The sequence below is a fragment of the Sorex fumeus genome, unplaced genomic scaffold (assembly GCF_029834395.1).
Source record: "Sorex fumeus unplaced genomic scaffold, SorFum_2.1 ptg000063l, whole genome shotgun sequence".
Taxonomy (NCBI): Eukaryota; Metazoa; Chordata; class Mammalia; order Eulipotyphla; family Soricidae; genus Sorex; species Sorex fumeus.
This window is the reverse complement of record NW_026606120.1, coordinates 73,650,219-73,670,627: the sequence shown is the minus strand read 5'-3', so window position 1 is coordinate 73,670,627 and position 20,409 is coordinate 73,650,219. Positions and strand designations below refer to the sequence as shown.

Genomic DNA, 20,409 nt, shown 5'->3' with positions numbered 1-20,409 from the left:
TATGCTTCGTTATTCATTATTCTGAGCTGTTCCTGACTCAGCTTCTGACTTTGTCGGTGACAAGATTTCTCACCTTTTAAATGCAGCACTGAGCATTCTGCTGGGCCCAGACTCAGTGGCCCAGATGGAAAATGACCTCAGATTTCTTTTGCAAAGAGAAATGCTTAAAAGCACAAAAAATTGGAGCGGGGGAGATGGCTGGTCTACTTTGCGAGTAGCAACCCCTGCTTTGATCCCCAGCCCTTGAGCACTGCCAGGACCAACCCCCCATCATGACTGGGTGTGACCCATGAATAACATAATAAAATTTTTCAATTTTTTGTAACAAAATTTGGCTCAGTTGAAACCCTATTAGCAAATCTTACCTCAACATAAAAATTTTCCAGTGGCCTCTACGTTACTCTTTAGCGGATGCTCCCAAGCGATGCTCAGGAGATCTGGGGGTCTCACCAGCTAACTGGGACATTGGTCCTGTTCTAAGACTTGAGGATACAATGCTGCTGGGGCCCCAAAGCGCTGGGGGACCTCAGGCCACGCTGACAGTGCTGGAGCCTCCAGTGCTGTACCCAGTGATGCTCAGGGAACCATTTGTGGGGAATCAGCCCGGCTCTGCACACAGTCTCAGCCCCAGCAACGCTCTTTCTCTCCCCAACTCCCCGGCCCTTTCTATATGAGCCATTTAGAATGTTCTCAGGGAAAATGCAGTGACTCTAACTATCAGGGCAGGCCGTGAGACCCTGACAGGAGGCTTAGGAGGGTGTGGTCTTAAAGTGTACCCCACCAAGAGGGTTGCTCCTAGAGATTTGGGGTGTCTGGGACTCCCAAGCTTCTAGTCCTTGGAGACCTCCACATTCTCTCAGACACCTGGAGTTTAGGACCCATTAGCTCAAGAAGGAAAAAGAAAGTGGAGGTGAAGAGGGATTGGTGGGGGGCGGGGGGTGGGGAATGAACATTTGTCCTGGAAAACAGCAACAGGCAACAGAAGAGATCCCGTGACATCACTTCTCGGAGAGAATCAGGAGCTATTTTCAAGCTCAGGCAGAAAGTGTAATTCTGTGGGCTGAGCTCAGAAAAGCAGAATCACCTGGGAGCACCTGCACAGGGGGCTGTGTGGGCCTGAACCAAGGACCAGACCCAGGTCCTCGGGGGCAAGGACCCCGTTAACTGAGACTGAGGAACAGACGGATTCTGCATGGCACGTAGCATCCCGGCAAGCACGGCCTTCCAAGCCGTTGGCCTTCGCTTTCAGCTACCGCCAACATCCTTCCTGGCACTGCCCCCCGTCCCCATTCCTGCCCTCAGAGAGCCTCAGAGACCCCCACACTGTGAAGGAGCTGGAAACAAGTTTCCCGGAAGCTGATCGGACAGCCACGGGCTGTTCCCGTCAGAGTGAAGTCCGTCAGGGTTTGAAACTGAAATATCAATGTCTTGATCTCTAAATATTTTAAGGCCAGAACAATATGTACTTTCCAAGGATGTCGTGAGGTTGTATGTAATTTTGTCTGGGGGGCGGGGGGTAATGTTACTTTTAAAATATGGGGCGGGGCAGGGGGGAGGGTTGTTGAGAATTATGTTGAACAGTTGCACATTTTCCACTCAGCATATTGTGTCTCAGTTTAAGGACTTGGGGAACAGCTCTAGAGCCCCCCAGGCCTGAGGCGTCCTCCCCTGGCCCTGACGGCAGGTGCTGTCCAACACCAAGTGTCCTTCCCGCCACTTTGCTGCAGAAGCAGAAGGCCGCTGGGGGCTCACCTAGGCCGAGTAGGAGAGCTTGACCACCCCCCACCCCCACCCTCTTCAAACATTCTACCCTTGATTCCTCAATTGCTGGATTTCCCGGAGTGACCCTCCCCATCCATCTCGCCACTGATACACCCTCGCCCCTTGTCCCAAGTCCAGGACACATGAGGGGGCTGGGGGTGGGGGGCGGTGCTGCTTTTGTTAGTCTGAAGATCAGAGCAACTTCGCTTCTGTGTTGGCAGGCTGGGACCCAGCTTGTCCGCACTGTAGGAAAGCAGGGCAGCCGTCTATCCCCTTGCCAGTGACTCATTTCAGCAAGGATGTGTCCAGGTTGAGCAGACAGGGCCCTCCAGGGTGGGCCTGCAGCCCGTGTGGGTTCGCGGAAACCCGCAGCTGTGGGCTGCAAGGAGGCGCACAGGGCGTTTGAGAAGCAGACAGCCGTTCCCCCAGACTGTGGCTTCTCGCAGGTCTGGGTTCCGTCGTTGAGCTTTGAGGAGGGATCGTTTGGGCTACTGGAAAAAACAGCACTTATTTTTAATTTCTGGTCGCCCAAGCCAGCACCCGTGTGGTCTGTGGATGACCCTGGTCTGCACGGCGCTGGTGGCGGGGAAGGGACGTGGTTTGGGGTGCAGGGCGGCCTTCCCACCAGGAGTGTCATTTTCACACAGTAGGTGCTTCCCCTCTCCCTCCCGGCCCGGTTTCTCAGAAGCACCCCGACTGCCCAGCACTGACCAGCCCTCTCAGGCCTCTGGAGAGTTTTGCCCAATGCCCAGCCCTGGGAAGTAAGCACGTGACTCCCCTAAACTGGGGAGACTTGGCTGCCCACAGAACCCTGTGCCCCAGAACCAGAGCCTGCTTGCTCATTTCCCAAACCACCCACTGATACTTTTTTGTAAGGTTTTTTCTTTATCATGTTTGATGTTTACACTGAACAATTAAAAAAAGAGAGAGAAAAGGACCCTGGTGTGTTTAAAATTAGCCACTGTGCGTGCCCATCACTTGGACTTGCTGTCAGGAAATGGAAGGGTGAGTTCTGCCTCTAGGAATGTTTTCTTAATTTAGCTTCTCTGGCTAGATCTTAAAGTCCAAGTGCCAAAAGGAACGGCAGGATGCCCCAGAGGAAGCATCTCGCCGGGGGCCTTGCTGGATCTGCCCCGGGTATGATACTGCTGGTCCCATCCCCCACTCCCACGCATGCACACACATGTACATGCCTACCCCATGTTTCCCTAGGCAAGGACAGGAGGGGACAGACATAGGATCAACTCGTGGAGAATAACGGCCTCCCAGCTCTGAGACATCCTCCTCGCAAATAAGCCAAGTCTGACCTTTTCATCTCCGGGGGTTCAGCAGCACCCACATTCACAATCTCAAGGGATTGTGGTCCCTCAGCTGCATTCCCGGTGTGGGGGAGGGGATACACCCAGGAAAGTGACTCCAGCTCCTTGTGCCGAAGCTTTCTCCCGGCCTGGTCTTGAGTTCCTGTTCTCACGAAATCTGGAAGGACTCTTGAGAGGGGGTCCGGCCCAGGCTGGATCCTTCTCGGGTTAGGGGAAGAAACTCTCAAGTTTAGATCTGCCAAGGAGGAGCCAGAGAGACAGCACCCCTGCCACAGCCATCACCTCCCCCCCTCCTGCAAAAATAAATAAAACCCCCTGGCACAGCAAAAAGAGAGAGTAAGCAGGGGCCTGCACTGGGCCTTTGCATGCCAACCTTGCAGCACACACCCCAGGGCCTGTGGAGCCCGGCTCAGCCTCCGCCAAGTGCGGCCAGGGCTGGGGCTGAGTGACCTTCCCAAGGAAGTCTTCCCTTTCAGAATCCTCGGGAACTGATGGGAGTCCTGCCTGCGCACACACAGGCACCCCTCTTCCCCCCCACATCCACCCCTTGGCACATCCGGGACATTTACAGGCCCTGGAGACCCAACCCCCACCTGCGGACAACCGCCACCCAGGGGGCACCCAGGGGCCAGCAGGAAGGACGTTCCTCCACCTCCTAGTCCCGCCAGCTGGGGCTGGCCTGGCACCAGGGCCTGTGCATTCTCGCTGCTGTTTGCATGAAAGCCAGAAGACCCGCACCTGGGGCGGTGGGGGCCCCTGGGGAGGTGCTCCCTGGCTTGGGGGGAAGGGGGGCAGGAAAGTGTCATGGAAAGTCCCTGAAGGACACGGGGTGTGAATTTGCTGTGGTTTTGTTTTTTAACTCTGTCTTGACCTGAGAAGGAGGCAGCTGCCTCCCTTCCCCCCCCCCCCCCCCAGCACAGACGGTCCCCCCAGAATAACACCAGCAGAGCCCAGGAGAGTGCACGCAGTGGAAAGAAGGGGGTGCTCCTCCCCCAGGACTGAGGAGGAAGGAGCCCCAGAACACTTTTCCCATCACCTTGCTCCCCCTGGACCACAGGGGCCCCCTCAGAAGAGCAGACTAGTCAAATTAGCCACAGCCTTGGGGGCGGCTGCGGCTCATGGGAAGTGGGGGTGGCAGGGTGGGGGCTGCTGCCGGCTTCCTCAGGCAGGCTAGATTCCACCAGCCCCACCCATCCACCCCCACTGGAATCCCTTCCCACCCCTCTCCCAGACCCCAATTTCCCTCCCTAGACCATAGACCCTTAAGTGCACACGTGTTCGTGTGTGCGTGAGAGAGAGAGAGTCCTGAATCCAGCCCAAGTCTGGTTTGTAATCAAGTACCACCAGGTCCGATTCCAGCTGGCGGGTTCCTTGGTGCCAATCCCAGCCCTGTAGGGGGACCCCCAACAATTCTCCATCTCTGGATCTTGCCCACCTTGTTCTCCACCCCCCCCCCCACACACACACACACACACCATCTCCAAAGCTCTTTCCAGGGCTTTGGCCTTTCTTCTAACTTTATTTATTTATTTTTGCTTTTTGGGGGTCACACCTGGCGATGCACAGGGGTTACTCCTGGTTCTATACTCAGGAATTATCCCTGGCGGTGCTCAGGGGACCATATGGGATGCTGCAAACCCGCATGCAAGGCTAAACGCCCTACCTGCTGTGCTATTGCTCCAGCCCCTTTTCTTCTAACTTTAGAAAGGAGCAGAAAAGAAGGTTCTGGACCCTCCTTCCTGCGCCCTTCCCGAGTGCTCCTGGCCTGGGATTCTCCCCCTCTGCAGCCTGAGGCTCCCCAGAAGTACCTTCATTCCAGGCCAACCCAGACACCAGCCTCCCGGATTGGGGGTGCTTGGGAGAGGGAAGCTGCAGGCTGAGCTGGGGGGCAGCAGGACAGGGGTGCGGTGGGGAGTGAGGTGGGAGCTAGGGGGTGTGAGGGGTGGGGCAGCTGCACTTCTGAGAAACAGCTCGGCGCCCAGCAGCGTCAGCCCCTGCCTGCGGCTTCACAGCTCGCGCCTCCCGCCGCCCACACCGCTGCGACCCCGGGAGAGACGAGATGTGCAGTGGAATTGGGGGGTGACGGGGGGAGGGGGGAAGGGGGGGTGGAAAGGGGAGGAAGGCGTGGGTCGCGTGACACCCCGAGAATGAAAAGCCCTCCCGAGCGCCGGGCCCCGGCGCGCCCGCGTGTCCCCCCACCCCGGCCTCCCGCAGCAGCGACGCGGCGCGGGGACTGTCCCATCACACTGGCAGGGGCCAGAAGTGAAACTGCGGGGGGTCACGGCCCAACGCGCCGCCCCGCCCTTCCGGACACTGCAGCGCTGCAGGATCTCCCCGGGAGGAAGGCGGGGGAGGGGAAGGGGAAGTGCCCCGCGGGGCAGCGTGAGCGGCGCTGCCCACTCGGCCGGGGGTGCCCGCCCGAAACCTCCCGCGGGGAACCTCCGCGCCGCGCTCCCGGCGCCTGCACTTCCCTCCGCGGCCGCTGGGTGTCACTGCCGCTGCGTGGCTGAGCCGGGCCGGACGCCGACGGCAGGCTGGGGGGTAGGGGGAGGGAGGGCGGACCCCGCACAGGGCCACGACGCTCTGCCCTGCAAAACCCCGCCCTCCGGCCCGCAGCAAAGAACAAGCGACCTCTCTGCTCGTCACGCGGCGGCGGAGGACTCGTTGCGGTGGCCCCAGGCGAGCGGCGCGCCCGGGGCCCCTCGGCTGCGCTGAGCGCGCCCCCTGGTGGAGCGAACGGGTCTGCATCGAACCCGGAGTCCGCACGTGCCGCAGGCTCGTTTGCGCAGCGACCCGGCGATGCCCGCCGCATTCCGCGCGTGCTGTGGGGGCCCGCATTGTCTGCATCCTGCGGCCATCCCACACGCCTTTTAGGGCACGTCCTCCTCAGCCCGCTGCCCGGCGGCGCACCCCAGCGCCGCCTCCCTCCCATGAATAGGACTGGGTGACTTGCTGGGGAGAAGCGGGCCTTCGATGACCGGCGGGCCACGTCTGGAAGCCTGTGGGAAGTTGGGGCAGCCTCTGATGGGCAACGCGCATTGCTACCAGGTCCACTCTGGGGGCTGCCGGTGCCCCACTGGGCCCTGCCTACAGCTTTCTGCTAACTCCAGTGTCACAGGAACCAGCTCCACTCCCCAGATCCCACGCCGTTGTCTCAAAGTAGTGGCTTTGGGCTGCCACTCTCCCTCAGCGACCCCAGACCACTGTCAGATTAATTCAGTCCAAGAAAGAACCAACCCCTTACCACGCTGTCCCAGCTAAACAGGCATCTGCCCAGTCAAGAAGCCCTTTCCCCAGGCGGGAGCAATAGTACAGCCAGTAGGGCGTTTGCCTTGAACGTGGCCTACTCCGGTTTGATCCCTGGCATCCCATAGGTCCCCTGAGTGCAGAGCCAGGAGTAACCCCTGAGCCTTCCTGGGTGTAACCCAAAAGGCTGGAAAAAAAAAAAAAAAAAGAAGCCCTTCCCCAGCTTCAATGACTAATAGCGTCCACCTTCCATGAGATCGCCAGTTGGATCCCTGAGCAGGAGTGATCACTGCAGTTCAGGATTCCTGGGACCATAGCAAAGTGTATCTTACACGTGCGCGCGCACACACACACACAGATACACACAAAGGTGAGCTCACAACAGACTGTGTGACCCAGCAAGCACTACTACCACGTGTCCAGGCATGAGTGACCTCTGGTCATCATAACAACAATAAAAGGGTTCTGTGTTTTGTTCTTTTTTAAACCCTCTCCCCAGCCCAAGAGATAGTATAGGAAGTAGAGCGCTTACCTTGCATGTGGCCAACCTAGGTTTGATGCCCAGCACTCTTAATATGGTCCCCTGGGCCCTGCCAGGGGTGATCCCTGAGCACAGAACCAGGATTAAGCCCAGAGCACAGACAGGTGTCACACACACACACATACACTGCTTGTGCAAACACTAGGGATAAGTAAGGCTCCTTCACAGGGCTGATATCTCTCTCTTCATCACCTGCCCTCCTCCCTGATCTGGGTGCCTGGCATGGGGACAGAGGTCAGGCAGGGTCACTGACTCATGTTGTGCCCTAGATCCTTGATCCTGGAGGCTGTTAGGCTTTCATGGTGCAGGATTTCTGGGGCGCAGAGAGGACCTGGACTGAACTGGTCAGTACACTGTCTATTTCCATTCCCCTGCCCCAAACACACACGCAGGGGGATGGGCTCCCTGATAATTAGGCTCACTTGTCTCCAGCTTCCAGAAAGCTGCCCCAGCCCTCCCTACCCTGTGTGCTTTGCAGGCAAGAAGCCGAATCCTGCACCCCGCACCCCGCACCCCGCCCAGGCCCCTGTCCTGCTCCGGAGCCAGCCTGCTGCAAGGGTCTCAGGTGTGCTACTTTAGCCGGGAATGCGCCCTGCCCCCCTCTCTCCATCCCTGGCTCCTCCGCAGCCTGGAGATGATGAGGAATGTTTCAGAACCCAGTCTTTTTCTGGGTTCGGAGCTGTTATGTAATAAGCATGTCTAATGTGGATGATCAAACCAAATCTCTGGAAACGGCAAAGACAGCAGCCGCGGTCCCTCCTCTCTCCCGCAGTCCACAGGGCCTGTCCCCTCTCCCTGCCCCCTGCTGTCCCTCTCTGATCAGCCCCCCACCCTCAGCACTGCCTCGACCCCAATAAGTCGAGTCTCCAGCTGCTGCCCCCAGCGCCCAGCTCAAGGTCCTGCCGGGTGCCTCCCTATCCCTCGGGGCCCCTCAGACTGGCCAGCACTGAGAAGGGAGGGGCTAGGGGAGACAGGCTGACTTGATTCTATCCTTCACCACCATCTAGGACCTCGGGGGTCACTCTCTGAGCTTCAGTTTCCCCTGTGAAATAAGAATAGTATCTCTTTCAGACTGATGACTGAGGGACCGGAAAAATACTCCAGTGGGTAGGGCATTGGCTTGTACACAGCCAACCCCAGTTTGATCCCTAGAATCCCATTTGGTCCCCCGAGCACCACCAGGAGTGATTCCTGAGCCAGGAATAAGCCCTAAGCATCATCCTGTGTGGCCAAAAACAAAAGAAAGAAACAAATAAGACTCTAACCCAGAATTTGCCCCTGCCATTATCCCTCAAACTCATCCTGGTTTGTTGGCAAGTGGCACTGGGTCTCCACTGTGGTTTGGGGCACTTCTCAAGGAACTACCCATATCCTCACCTACAAAGGGAAGCAGCTGCCTGTACCCCTGGGGAGGGGAGAGGCTGGGGACAGCAGAAGGGTCAGGTCAGGCAATAGCCTTACAAGTGGCCAACCCGGGTTCAACCCCCAGCACCCCATAGGTTTCCCCAGCCCCACCAAGAGTGATCCATGAGAGCAGAGCCAAGAGTAAGCCCTGAGCACTGCTGGGTGTGGCCCTCCATAAAGCAAACAAAAAAGATTTGGAGAGGGACGTGAGAAGGAACCCGGAGACACGGGTGGAGGGAAATTGACACTGGTGGTAGGATCAGTGTTGGAACATTACATGCATAACATTCTAGTATAGGGGTCTAGGGCCAGAGCACAGTGGAAAAGCACTTGCCTTGTATGCAGTCGACCCTGGTTTGGTCCCCAGTACCGCATGCAGTCCCCTGAGCCCCTCGAGGAATGATCTCCGAGTGCTGAGCTGGAAGTAAGCCCTGAGCACCACCAGGTGTGATGCCCTCCCCTAAACAAAACCCCTCTCTTAGGATATTTTGAACAACTTTGTAAACTTTGTAAATCATAGTACCATAATAAAATAATAATTTTTAAAATATCTGGGGAGAGTTTTTCATAAAAGTTATTATAGTGTCTTAAGCATATGCACAGGGGCTGGGGGGATAGCACAGCGGGTAGAGCGTTTGCCTTGCACGTGGCCGACCCGGGTTCAAATCCCAGTATCCCATATGGTCCTCCAAGCACTGCCAGGAGTAATTCCTGAGTACATAAGCCAGGAGTAACCCCTATACATCACCAGGTGTGACCCAAAAAGGAAAAAAAAGCATCTGCACAAGTAAAAAAATAATATGATTCCCCACATACCACTCACCCAGCTTTAATCACAGTCACTTTATATTATTGTTATCCAGTATACTATCTTTCCAGTCCCATGATTATTTTTTTAATTTTCTTTTCTTTTTGGATCACACCCAGCGATGCTCAGGGGTTATTCCTGGCTCTGCACTCAGGAATTACTCCTGGCGGTGCTTGGGGGACCATATGGGATGCCAGGGATTGAACCCAGGTCGGCCGCGTGCAAGGCAAATGCCCTACCCGCTGTGCTATCACTCTGGCCCCCCCCCCATGATTATTTTTAAATTAATACAGTCATCTCATCTCTTCATCCATAAATTCACCAGAATAATTTTTTTCCTAATCACTGGCTGACACTACTATAGAATTTATATTTATGTAATACTCACCATGGTGGGCAGAGAGATAGAACAGGGGTTAAGACATTTGCTTTTCGTGTATCCAACCCCATTTCAATTCCCCCATACTTCATATGGGCATGCTACGAGTGACCCCTGAACGCAGAGCCAAGAATAGCCCCTGAGCCCGGCTGGGTATGACCCAACCCTCCCCCAGCCCCACGAAAACAGACTCAACATGCCCATCACCAAAGTTCTGATGCCATCTTCCTGCCAAACAGACACTGTGTTCCTCCCACCACCACCCCCACTTCCCCCTGGGAGCTGCCAGAGTTTTCACAGCGTTAAGGGATTATCGTGTTGGATTTTGCTGGTGCGTTTACTTTGGTTATTTACATTCCACCTCTCAGCATAACCACCTCGTAGCTGTCGTTCCCTCCCATACTTATTTTCATTTAACATAATCACCTCAATTTTGTCCATTTTGTCCCAATCGGCATGAATCCTACTTTTTAAAAAGAAGATACATACATTTATATATTTGAATATCTATTTCACAGCTTTTCAGATCACACCCGGCAGGGCTCAGGGTTTATTCCTAGCTCTGCACTGAGGGATCACTCCTGGCCAGCTCAGGGAACCATATGGGGTGCCAGGGATTGAACCCAGGTTGTGTGTGTGCCTATCCGCTGTGCTATCACCCTGACCCTACATAGCGTCTTCCCCTTCTACTCATCCCCAGCCACCAGTAATGGGGATTTCATTTAATTCCATATTTTGGCTACTATGAACCAAGTTGTGTAAATACAGGATGAAACATTCTTTCAAATGAGTGTTTTCACTTTCCAGAAGAATCCCCTAAAGCTAAAGACTTCTTTTCTCTGTGGTGCCCAGGATGAAACCCAGGGTTCCCAAGTGCAAGGCGCAAGTGCTACTGGCTGACCCCCTCCTTATCTCTAGCCCAGTAAAGACCAAAAGCTAAAACATAACCACCATTATCATGCCTTAAAAAGTTCACCATAGGGGCTGGAGCGATAGCACAGCGGGTAGGGCCTTGCACACAGCCAACACGGCCAACACAGGTTCGATTCCCAGCACCCCATATGGTCCCCTGAGCACCGCCAGGAGCAATTCCTGAGTGCATGAGCCAGGAGTAACCCCTGAGCATCGCTGGGTGTGACCCAAAAAGAAAAAAAAAAAGTTCACCATAACTCCCTAATAACCTCAAATACATCACCAGAGTTCAAATTTCCCTCAATTGCTTGGACAGTTGTTTGTAGTTAGCTAATTTGGCTTTGAAGCAAATGGAGCCACGTCTAAATTTCTTGAACCTCAGTTGCCCCTCTTTTCCTTCGGGTTTTTGTACAGAAGAAACTGGCTTCTCTGGCCCAAGGGTCCCCTGAGCTGCCCTCTGGTGGCCTGTCACCATTGGTCATGTCCCTCTAGCCTCTATATTTTCAATAAACGCACCATTGGATCACAGGGATCGAATTCAGAATTGATTTGCTGGGCAGCCACAATGACCAGTTGAGTATCCACGGAGGGGGGTGGTGTCTCTGTGATCTGGAGATAAGCAGCAGGGGGGCCCATCCGTTCCCTAATGATAAAGTTCTCCCTCAAGAGGGTGCTAGAATACTCCAACTTGTTTGCAAAAAAAAAAAAAAAAAAGCCAACCCAGCAGGGGGTTGGGGGGTGGGGGGGGGAGAGGTTCAACCCTGGGTTTGGGAGGCTGCCTGGGGGAGGGGGCATATTTGTACCTTGCCCAGATAGCTCAGGGGGCAGGATGGGACTCCCAGTGGTGTTGCTGGAGGGGCCACTAAGCTGGCTTCCAATTGCAGGGGTGTAAGGACAGGAAGCTAACCTGGGTTTTGGGAAAGGGTAGACAGTGTGGGCCGCTAGTACTTCCAGCAGCTCCTGAAGCATGTGTCTGGGCCAAGGTGATACCCACCATTCAGTGGTCCCCAATGAGCTCACCCTGAGCCTGGGGTGAGACACAAAACAGATACCTGACTCTGCATTCTCCCAGGACATTGGGAACTACACAGGTTTGAGGAGAGGCCAGCCTCTTTGCACCCTCTCATGTTACAAACATTCTGGGACCCAAAGGACCAGACTCGCTGGGGACTCAAGGACTCCAAACCTCTAAGAAATATCAGCCTTGGGGGTAGAGCGATAGAACAGCAGGTGGGGTGCTTGCCTTGCATGTGGCTGACCTGAGTTCGATCCTTTGCACCCCAATTGGTCACCAGAGCCCACCAGGAGTGATTCCTGAGTACAGAGCCAGGAGTCACCCCTGAGCATCACCAGGTGTGGCTAAAGGAAAAACAACACACATCAACCTGATCTATCCCCAAAACAAAAGCATTTGTTTGATTGAAAGAATCCACGCACACCTGTGTGCATTGCAGCACTTGATACAAGAGCCAAGATATGGAAACAACCCGAATGCCCAACTATGGATAAATGGATCAAGAAGTTGTGGGATATATACACAGTGGAATACTATGCTGCCTAATAAAGAACAAACTCATACCACTTGCCACTATGTAGATGGAACTAGAGGGTATCACGCTGAGTGGAGTCAGTCGGGAGAGTGATGGATACAGAATGATCTCTCAGCTGTGGGACTCAAAGACACACAAAAGGCAGCAACAGAAAGCCAGAGGCAACACAGCAAGAGAACAGATCCACACAACAGAGTTGTTGGGGGATGGGGGTTGAGAGAGAGGGAAGGATGTTGGGTCCTTGGGGGAGGGAAGTGGGTACACAGGTGAGGGTTGCAGTGTTGGAATTATATGCATGGGCAACCATCATTAGCAGTATTGTAAATCGGACTATGAGTAAAAAAACAGTATTTTTTAAGTTAAAAAGAAGGAAAATAGAAGCATCAGCCTGGGACCCAGGAAGACAGCCCAGGAGTTCAGGGCAAGGCTGGTGAGTGTAAGGACGCATGTTTGATCCCCAACACTGCACACACACACACCCCCCACGCCGAGTGTCGCCCCGGGGTCCCCTGAGCATTGTCCCTAGCTCCACTAGGTCCAAGCATGGAACCTTCTGGCCTGGTCTGCCAAGTGTCGCCAGACGTGACTCCGGGCAAAGTGACCCCCAAAAAAGATAAAAATGCTGCCACAAGGCCTGGTCTGTCTGGCACATCCCTCAGGGTCTAGGGTCCCTCTCTTGCTCCCCGCTTTCCTCCAGCTAGCCCAGTCTGGCTACACAGGACTCCAAGGTGTATCAAAAAATAGTCTTTATTATCACTAGTATAAAACACAGCAAACTGGCCCTGTCTGTACAAAGTGTGGGCGTCAGACCCCTGGAGTGCCCCCCTGTGTCCCCTAATGCCCTGCCCCAGATCACTGCCCGGGAGCCTGTGTGGAGGAGGCGGCCAGGGCGGCGGCCAGCGTCAGAGTGCCACGCGGGTGCAGCAGTGCCGCAGGACGCAGGGCAGGATGCCGCGGTTCAGCTGGTGGAACTCCACGAGCTGCAGCAGGTCAGTGAAGCGGGTCTGGCCTTCGTCCATGCTGAAGGACAGGCGGCCCTCCTCCTCACTCTGCGGCAGGGCCATGGGGGAGGCCATTTAGGGGGGCACCGAGGCCCCAGGGCTGGGAGGAAGAAGCCTTCCCAATCCCCAGAGTGCAGCGGGGGAGCTGGGAGGCCACAGCGGGGCGGGAGGGAGGAGGGGAGGGATCACTCACCGGCAGGATAAGATAATGTTTGACTTTCTGCAGGTGACACAGAGAGAGGACAAAGCCCTGGGGGTTCCGCTGGCTCTCGCGCACCAGGAACAGGCTGCCAGGAGACAGGGCGATGTCACCTGAGGACAGGCACGTGGGTGCCACCCTGACCCAGAGGCCACCGCCCAGCCCGGCCCCTTACCCATCCACCAGGCCCTGTTGCCCAATGAGCCGCTGGCTCTCCTCCCGCGAGATGCGCCCGTGGAACCAGGGCTGGGTCCGGTGGATGGCTGCGGGGGTAGAGAGGGGCTGTAAGGCCAGGGAGGGGACCCCCACCTCCCCCACAGCCCAGAGAAGCCCACTTCCCGGGCGCCTTCCCCAAAGGCACCCCCTCCCCAGCACCTCCGCACCTGCACTGAGGCTGCTGCCAGAACACGGGGTGGGAAGGCTGAGGCGGTGGTTGGTCTTTTTCTGCAGACCCAGAGGGGCACAGAGGTCAGGGCAGGGCTACGAGGAGCTGAGAGACTGCCTGCAGCGGGGGACATCCGCACTGCCCGCACTACCCGCCCTGCCCTCCTCCTCCTCCTCCTCTCAGAAGCCCCCAGGAGAGGCTTCCCGACAGACCCCCCACGGGCGTGGGCCCCTCACCCTCCAGGCCTGCGCCTCCTCCACAGCTGCGCTCAGTGCTTCCCTGGGGTTCTCAATAACACGCCCAGCGCGCCCAGAAAAGTCCATGGCCACCAGGGTGTTATCAGAGACACTTCTCTGTAGGAGTCAGAAAAGGAAGCGCAGGTCAGAGGCAGACCCAAGCACCCCAGGCCCCCCCTCCCCAATTCACAGCCCACACCCAGCAGGGTGCGGGCTTACTCCTGGCTCAGGGCATCACAGGGGGTGCTGGGAATGAAACCCAGGGCACCCTCCTGGCTGTCTGACCACTCCGGCCGCAGCCCAGGAACCACTTACCAAGGGTGGGGAACCCACAGAGGACGGACGCAGGTGTCGAGACTGGGCCTGCTGATAGTTCTTATACAGCTGGACCCCGTACTGGGGGGCCGGGAGGGAAAGAGGGTCTGAGGTCAGGCAAGCAGAACTATGACCCCGAACCCCGAGACCTGAGCCCACCCCCCACCAGAGTCCTCAGGACCTAGGAGAGCCAGGCTAAGGAAAACTCTCGCATTCCAGAGACTTCTAGAACCTTCCATCATGCAGCACACCTGTCCCTGGCCAGGGCCTTACCTTGAAGAGGCGGAAGGCCGCCAGCCAGCAGGTGCGGCTTGCCTCATCCTCGCTGCAGAAGACGTGAAGCCCCTTGACACCATTTCGAAGCTTGTTGGGCTGCAGGGAGAGGGCAGGGCACGGCTGGTCCCACACAGCCCTCAGGACCAGCTGTCTCCGGTCCCAAGGGGGGTGCGAGGTCTCAGAGGGGCTCCGGGGTCAAGCGCCAGGCCCAAGTTTCACCTTGATGCAGAAGCCGAAGTCAGTAGGCAGCCCGTAGAGCTTGCGGCCCTGCGTCACCACATACACGTTGGACTCATTCACGTCAGCGAGATACTGCAGGTGTCTTGGGTCCTGGGCACGAGGGAGCGGGACTTGGTCAGGCAGACCCGGCACCCCCTCACTGACCCTCAGAGTCAAATGGGGAGGTTTCAGGCCCAAAGAGGGCAGCCAGGTGCCCTGGGTCGCAACAAACAGAAGCTGAACCAGGACTCACCGCCTCCCCCCACTGCTCTGCACTGGGACCAGCAAGGTGGGTGTCCAAGGGGCCGTGACCCTCATCACCTCACCTTGGAGGTGCCCTTGGTGGAGTAATAGAGGCCTGATCGGCGCAGGAAGCAGAAGAAGCGTTTCCAAAGTTTGCGTCCCGACCCCCGCAGCTGCAGGAAGCCTTGGATCTCCGGGAAGCTGCCTGCATTCAGGAAGTTCTGGGCCAGGAGAGAGCAGGGAGAGGGTAAGGACCAAGGCGGGCAGGCACGCAACACACATAAGACTGCACGCACCCCCACACGCATGCACAGAGATGCACGTATGTGCAGGCACAGAGACGCAGGCACGCACACAGGCACACGCATACACAGCCACACGTATATGCAGGCACGCACACACACCAGGCTGCATGCACACCTGCACGCACATAGGCACACGCATACACGCATACACAGGCACGCACACACACACAAGGCTGCATGCACACAGGCACATGCATACACAGCCACATGTATACGCAGGCACGCACACACACTAGACTGCAGGCACACTCGCACACACACAGGCACATGCATACACAGGCACACACACACACACACGCGAGGCTGCACGCACACACACACATGCATACAAAGGCACGCACACACGCAATACCCACACACACGCACGCATGCGCACATGCAGGCACCACCACCACCACCCTGACAACTGGAGGCGTTCCATATGTACATCATGTCCCCATTTGAGGGTAGATGAAGAAACTGCTGCTCGGGCAGAACTTGTGCAGTCACCAGGACTGCCCCGGGCTCCTTCCACCGCGCAGCGGGGAGGCACTGGGGATTCTAGGAAATCGTGAAAATGGCATGAAAGATGGGGCGGGGGTCCCCTCACCTGGATGAGGTCCTCATGGGACATGTCTGTGTGTGCATCAAGACAGCTGGAGACCATCTTCTCTGGGAACAGGGAGTGCTAGGAGAAGAAGAAGATGGGGTGAGGGACTGAGGGCCCCCGGGTGGGGATCGGGGTGTCGAGGCTGCAGCCCCCTCGCACACACTCACTGCGTTGCTCTTGAACAGTTCGTACTTGGCGAAGTTCTTCCGGAAGACGAAGCGACTGTCTCCGCCGATGGGCCAGGCAGCCTGCACTTCCGCCACGGACTCGTGGTCCTCCAGCCCCCGCTCTACGGTCCAGGGTAGAGAGCCAGGGTCAGGAGAGGTCACAGGGGCCTCCAGAAGGAACCGCCAGCCTCGTGCCCCCGACAAGGCTCACCCAGGGCTAGGTAGGGGTGGCATTCCACCAGCCCCCAGTTCTCGTCGCTGAGGGCGTGGGCGCGCTGCACCAGCATCTCACACACGTAGCGAGCCGTGGCGCCCGCTGCCACCTCCACCGACCGGCTGGCGCCATCTTCACTGTACACCTTCACCACCTGCACCCCCAGAAACGCTGACGACCCAACGAGGCAAAGAGATGGGGGCTTCCCTTCCCCCCATCCCCCAGCTCCGCGGCAGAAGGATCAAGCCCGCCCATCGCCAGGCACCCCCATCACTGCCGAAACAGCCCCTCCTCCGGGATGACTTACATGGCGGCCGGTGTCTCTGGGGAGAAGCCCCCTCGAGCTGGAGGAACCCCCGAGAATGGGGGTCTGTGAAGGGGGGCTGCAGAGCTCCGGGAAGGGGTTGGGGATGGAGGGTAGAGATGTGGCTCGCAGCTCCTCCTCTCGAAGTTTCCTGGGGCCGGGAGGGGAGTCTGATTTTCAGCCATGTCTGACCCACACTGATGCCTCCGCCCCGCTCAGCCCCGGCACCCCACGGTACCTGGTCGGAATGGGCAGAGGCTGGGACCGCCTCACCTCCCCAGGCAGAGGGGTGGCGGGAAGTGGGGGGGTCCCAGGAGGAGTGCCAGGGGACAGGCACAGGTCTTCTGGGGAGCTGCTGAGATGTGGGGGCGACAGCTCCAGCTCCATGACATCTGAGGGAGAAGAGGGGTTGAGGAAGCCGCCCCCGGCCCGTCTGGGGCCAGGCCCCCTGATTTCACTTTGCTGTGAAAGTAGCTCCAGATTTTAACATCCCCCACCCCGAGTTTCCTTAGGGCCCCTGAGAGCAGCAGGGAGATCCTGAGTGCTGAGAAGGAAGCCTCTGGACCACACCCCAGCATACAAGGGAGTGGACTCTGAGTCCAGTGCTCTTCCTTTCACCCCAACTTGTCCAGGGGAGGAATGAAGGGTGTCCTCCAGCCCGGAGCGAGTGGCGGCAACAATCTCTCTGACCCCTCGAGTGTCTGGGGCTCCAGCCGTCAGTCGGGGCTAGGGGCCAGCTCTAGGCTTGGGGCAGGGCACGGGCTCCTCTGGGCTTGGCCCAGGTTTTTCCAGCACAAGGCTGCCAGCTCGGGCGCCCGCGCCTGTTGTGGCAACGCCTGTGAGTGCTGAGTGAGGCAGGCAAGGGGGTGGGGATGGGCTGGAAGCGGGGGAGGAAGGGAAAGAGCCACCCCCACAACCGGTGTGCTCTCCCCACCCCCACCTCCCATCCTGCCACTCCAGACATTGTCTCAGGGCACCCCTTACAGTGCACCTGTCCCACCCGACCAGGTCTAGCCGGCTTCTAACTAAGGCTGTCCCCCCAAAGTGGCACGGGCACCTAGAGATGGGGTCAAGATGCCCGCGAGGGCAGTGGCACAACCCTCCACTCCCCCACAGGAGCCTGGCGGTGAAGAAGGTTCCTGACCCCTGAATGAGGGCATGAGGGATTGGGGGACAGGTAAATCAGGGCGGGGCAGGGCAGCGGTGCCCAGGGCTCTCCATTCAACCTTGACTCATCTGCACAACTTCCTGGCTTAGGAGAAACACAAACAACCCGGCCTCGACCCACCCCCAACTCCACGCCCTCCACTGCGATGGCTGGCTGGCGCAGGCAGGGCGGGAAACAGGCCCGGGGAGAAGGAGGATCAGGCCCCGGGGCTCCTCTGACATCATCCCTCCTCCCTACCCGGCCCCGGACCAGCCCAGGAGCCCCCTCACCCAGGAAGCGGGGGAGAGGCCCGGTCCCAACCGAGCCCTCTAGAGTGGAGGCCAGTTCCCAGGGGCGCTCCTCGATTATCCACAGAATCAGGCCACACTTCCCAGCCTGCCTGGAACCCGGCAGCACGGCGACCCATCCACCTCCCCTCAACCCCTTAAGCTGCTGCGGGTCTGGCCTGGCGGGTCCCACCGCTCAGGGTGCAGAAGACAAAGAGCCCTGGGGGGAGGGGCAGGCCAGCCAGAGAGCGGGGTAGCAGACCCCACCCCATGGCACACCCTCAAACGTGGGCCCAGTAACATTCAAGTCCTGGCCCAGGCATGAGGGAGGGGAGGGGGGCCTGGCTCCAGGGACCGGACAGGGCTACCACCTGCAGGGAGACCAGTCACGGGGTGCGCCGGGGCTCCCAGGACCCGGCTCTGCCCTTCTGCAAGGGGGCAGACTGAGGGCCGCGTTAGGAAGGGGACAGGGAAGGAACTGGATGAGGTGGGAGCGCTCACATGCTAAGCCACAGAAAGGCAGTGTCTTTGGGGGACCAAAGCTGAGTGCGGGGGAGCTGGGTGGGCGCGCGCTGTGGGCACCGGCAGCCCCCAGCCAAGAGATTCAAAGCCTCCCCGCTGGGCCCCCAGAGAAGTTCGGGCCGGGGGCGGCGGGGCCCCCGCACCAAGCCGGGCCGGGGCCGAGGCCGGGCTGCGCGCCCCGCGGCCCCACCTTCCCGGCCGCCGTGTTTACTTCCTGGATCAGCCCCACCTGGCCGGCCCCGGGGGAGGCGCGGGCGGCGTCTGCGCCCGGGAAACGCGGCCACCGTCGGGGCTTCCCGGCGCTCGCGGCGGCCGCTCCCTCCGCCCCGCGCCGCCGCCGGGGTCCGCGAGGGATCGGCCGGGGGAGCGCGCGCGGACCCCTGGGCCGGGCCGGCGCTCGGGGGAGGGCTGCACCCCGAGGCCCCGCCCCGCCCTCGCGCCGAGCAAACGCCCCGTGGGAGAGGGGGGTCAGCTCTTTTAAAGTTTAATTTGGGAAGAATGCGCGAGTGTCTGCGAAGTTAATCATTACAGGCCTCTGGCCTTCGCGGACCTCCCCCCGCCCCGGCCCGGGAGGCTCTTGGGGCAGCGGGGGGAGCAGAGTCCAGGACCGGCGTGCGGAGGGGGGAGGGGGCGGGCACTCCTGCGGGGCAGGGGGGTGGGAGAGGTGCCAAGCGGCGGACAGGTGCGTCCTCCACGCCCGGCCTGCGGCCCCAATCGCCTTCCCTGGCTCCCCGCCTCGCACGCGCGCGCGCCCCAGCCCCCCAGCCCGCGCTGCAGCCCACCCCCCCCTCCCTGGCCAGCAGCCCCCCACCCCGCGCTGCACGCACGCAGTCTCCAGATCCCATTTGGCCAAAGCCGGGAGGGGCTCCCGGTCTTCCCCGCCCCTTCTCACGCCCCCCAAACACAGCCCTGCCAAGAAGCCCCTTCGTTCTCCCGCCTCCAAATTGGAGGTGGGTGCCCCCCACCCAGCCAAAAGCCGGTTCGGGGTCGGGCTGAAATCAGGAGGCAGAGCGGCGGCCCTCGGACCCCTCCTAGCTCCTCCTTGTGGGGCCGCGGGGAGGGGCTAGTTTCAGCGGGAAACGGCGGCCACAGCCGAGACCGGCCCATCCCCATCAGCTGGAGGGGCTCGGCCTGGGGGGGCACGGCGCGGTTGGCGGGACGGGAGGGCAGAGATGCGGAGGGCGGGTGGGAGGCGCGGGGCACAGTCAAGGGGCGTCGGGCCCGGGACTCGGCGGGGTCCGCTCCTCCGGGGTGAACCCGGGCAGCCGGTGCGCCCAGGCCCCTCCGACCAAGAGCCCGTTTCGGTCCTTACCTGGACCCTGGGAGTCCGTGCACCTGCCTAGGGTCACCGGTTTAGGGAAGGAGACGTCAAGCCCTTAACTACCTGTCCTCCTTCCCGCCCCCGCCCCTGCCTGACATCACTGAGAGGGGAAGGGGAGGGGAGAGGCGGGCGGTCTCCTGTCCGCCCACCTGGGCAGCCAGCCAGCTCCTGGCCCGAAGCCGGGCCCAGCCCTGGGCCCCGGCGCGCGTGGGGGGGCGAGCAGGTTGTCGTTTGGGACCGATCTCGGTCCCCTTACCTGGAGAAACCCCAGCGGGGGCCGCAGAACACCGGCTCCGAAGTCGGGCTCTGTCTAAGGGCCCCGGGTACCTGGGCTGGGTTTCAGATCCACTCCCGGTTCTCTACAGGTGGTGGGTGGGAGGGAGTCCCGACTTTGGACGCAGAAGGCAAGGGGAGCCGGGGGGTGGGGGGGTGAGCCCGGTGCGTCCCCGCTCCAGGCCCAAGGAAACTAAAATTATCCTGGGCAGGTGGGGGCGGGGCCTGGGCGGGGCCCGGGAGGAGGCCGCGCCGGAGGCGGGCCCGGAGTCCTGACACTCCACTAGGGCTGCGACTGTTTGTGCCCGTCCGAGCCTGGCAGCAGGTGCCCGCGGAGAGGCGGGGAACACGCCTGCACCGCACAGCCTCGAAGAACGAAGATCCCGAGTCCACGCGAGCTGGAAGCGAGCGGACTGGGGGCGGGGCGTCCGGGGCTGTGGCCCCGCCCCCGAGCCCCTGCCCCTCCCCAGGCCGGGTCCGTTCATT

The 20,409-nt window shown here is 59.3% G+C and overlaps 1 protein-coding gene across 3 annotated transcripts; it reads right to left on the bottom strand.

The window, feature by feature from the left end:
• Positions 1 to 12,703: 12,703 nt before the first annotated feature.
• GRB7 (growth factor receptor bound protein 7) lies at positions 12,704 to 20,081 on the bottom strand. Of its 3 annotated transcripts, none has more exons than XM_056127935.1 (15): positions 19,907 to 20,081; positions 16,612 to 16,765; positions 16,377 to 16,524; positions 16,067 to 16,223; positions 15,856 to 15,977; positions 15,689 to 15,766; positions 14,878 to 15,015; positions 14,552 to 14,662; positions 14,330 to 14,428; positions 14,057 to 14,137; positions 13,742 to 13,858; positions 13,504 to 13,564; positions 13,296 to 13,383; positions 13,115 to 13,208; positions 12,704 to 12,969 (listed from the first exon to the last, which is right to left on the bottom strand). In XM_056127935.1, exons 2-15 carry the CDS (start codon positions 16,758 to 16,760, stop codon positions 12,823 to 12,825), a joined length of 1,590 nt encoding a protein of 529 aa, XP_055983910.1. In that variant the 5' UTR covers positions 16,761 to 16,765; positions 19,907 to 20,081; the 3' UTR covers positions 12,704 to 12,822. The 3 variants fall into 3 exon arrangements, with proteins under 3 accessions (XP_055983910.1, XP_055983909.1, XP_055983911.1); XM_056127934.1 differs by lacking the exon at positions 19,907 to 20,081 and adding an exon at positions 19,642 to 19,716; XM_056127936.1 differs by lacking the exon at positions 19,907 to 20,081 and adding an exon at positions 19,157 to 19,249.
• Between the last annotated feature and the right edge of the window lie 328 nt (positions 20,082 to 20,409).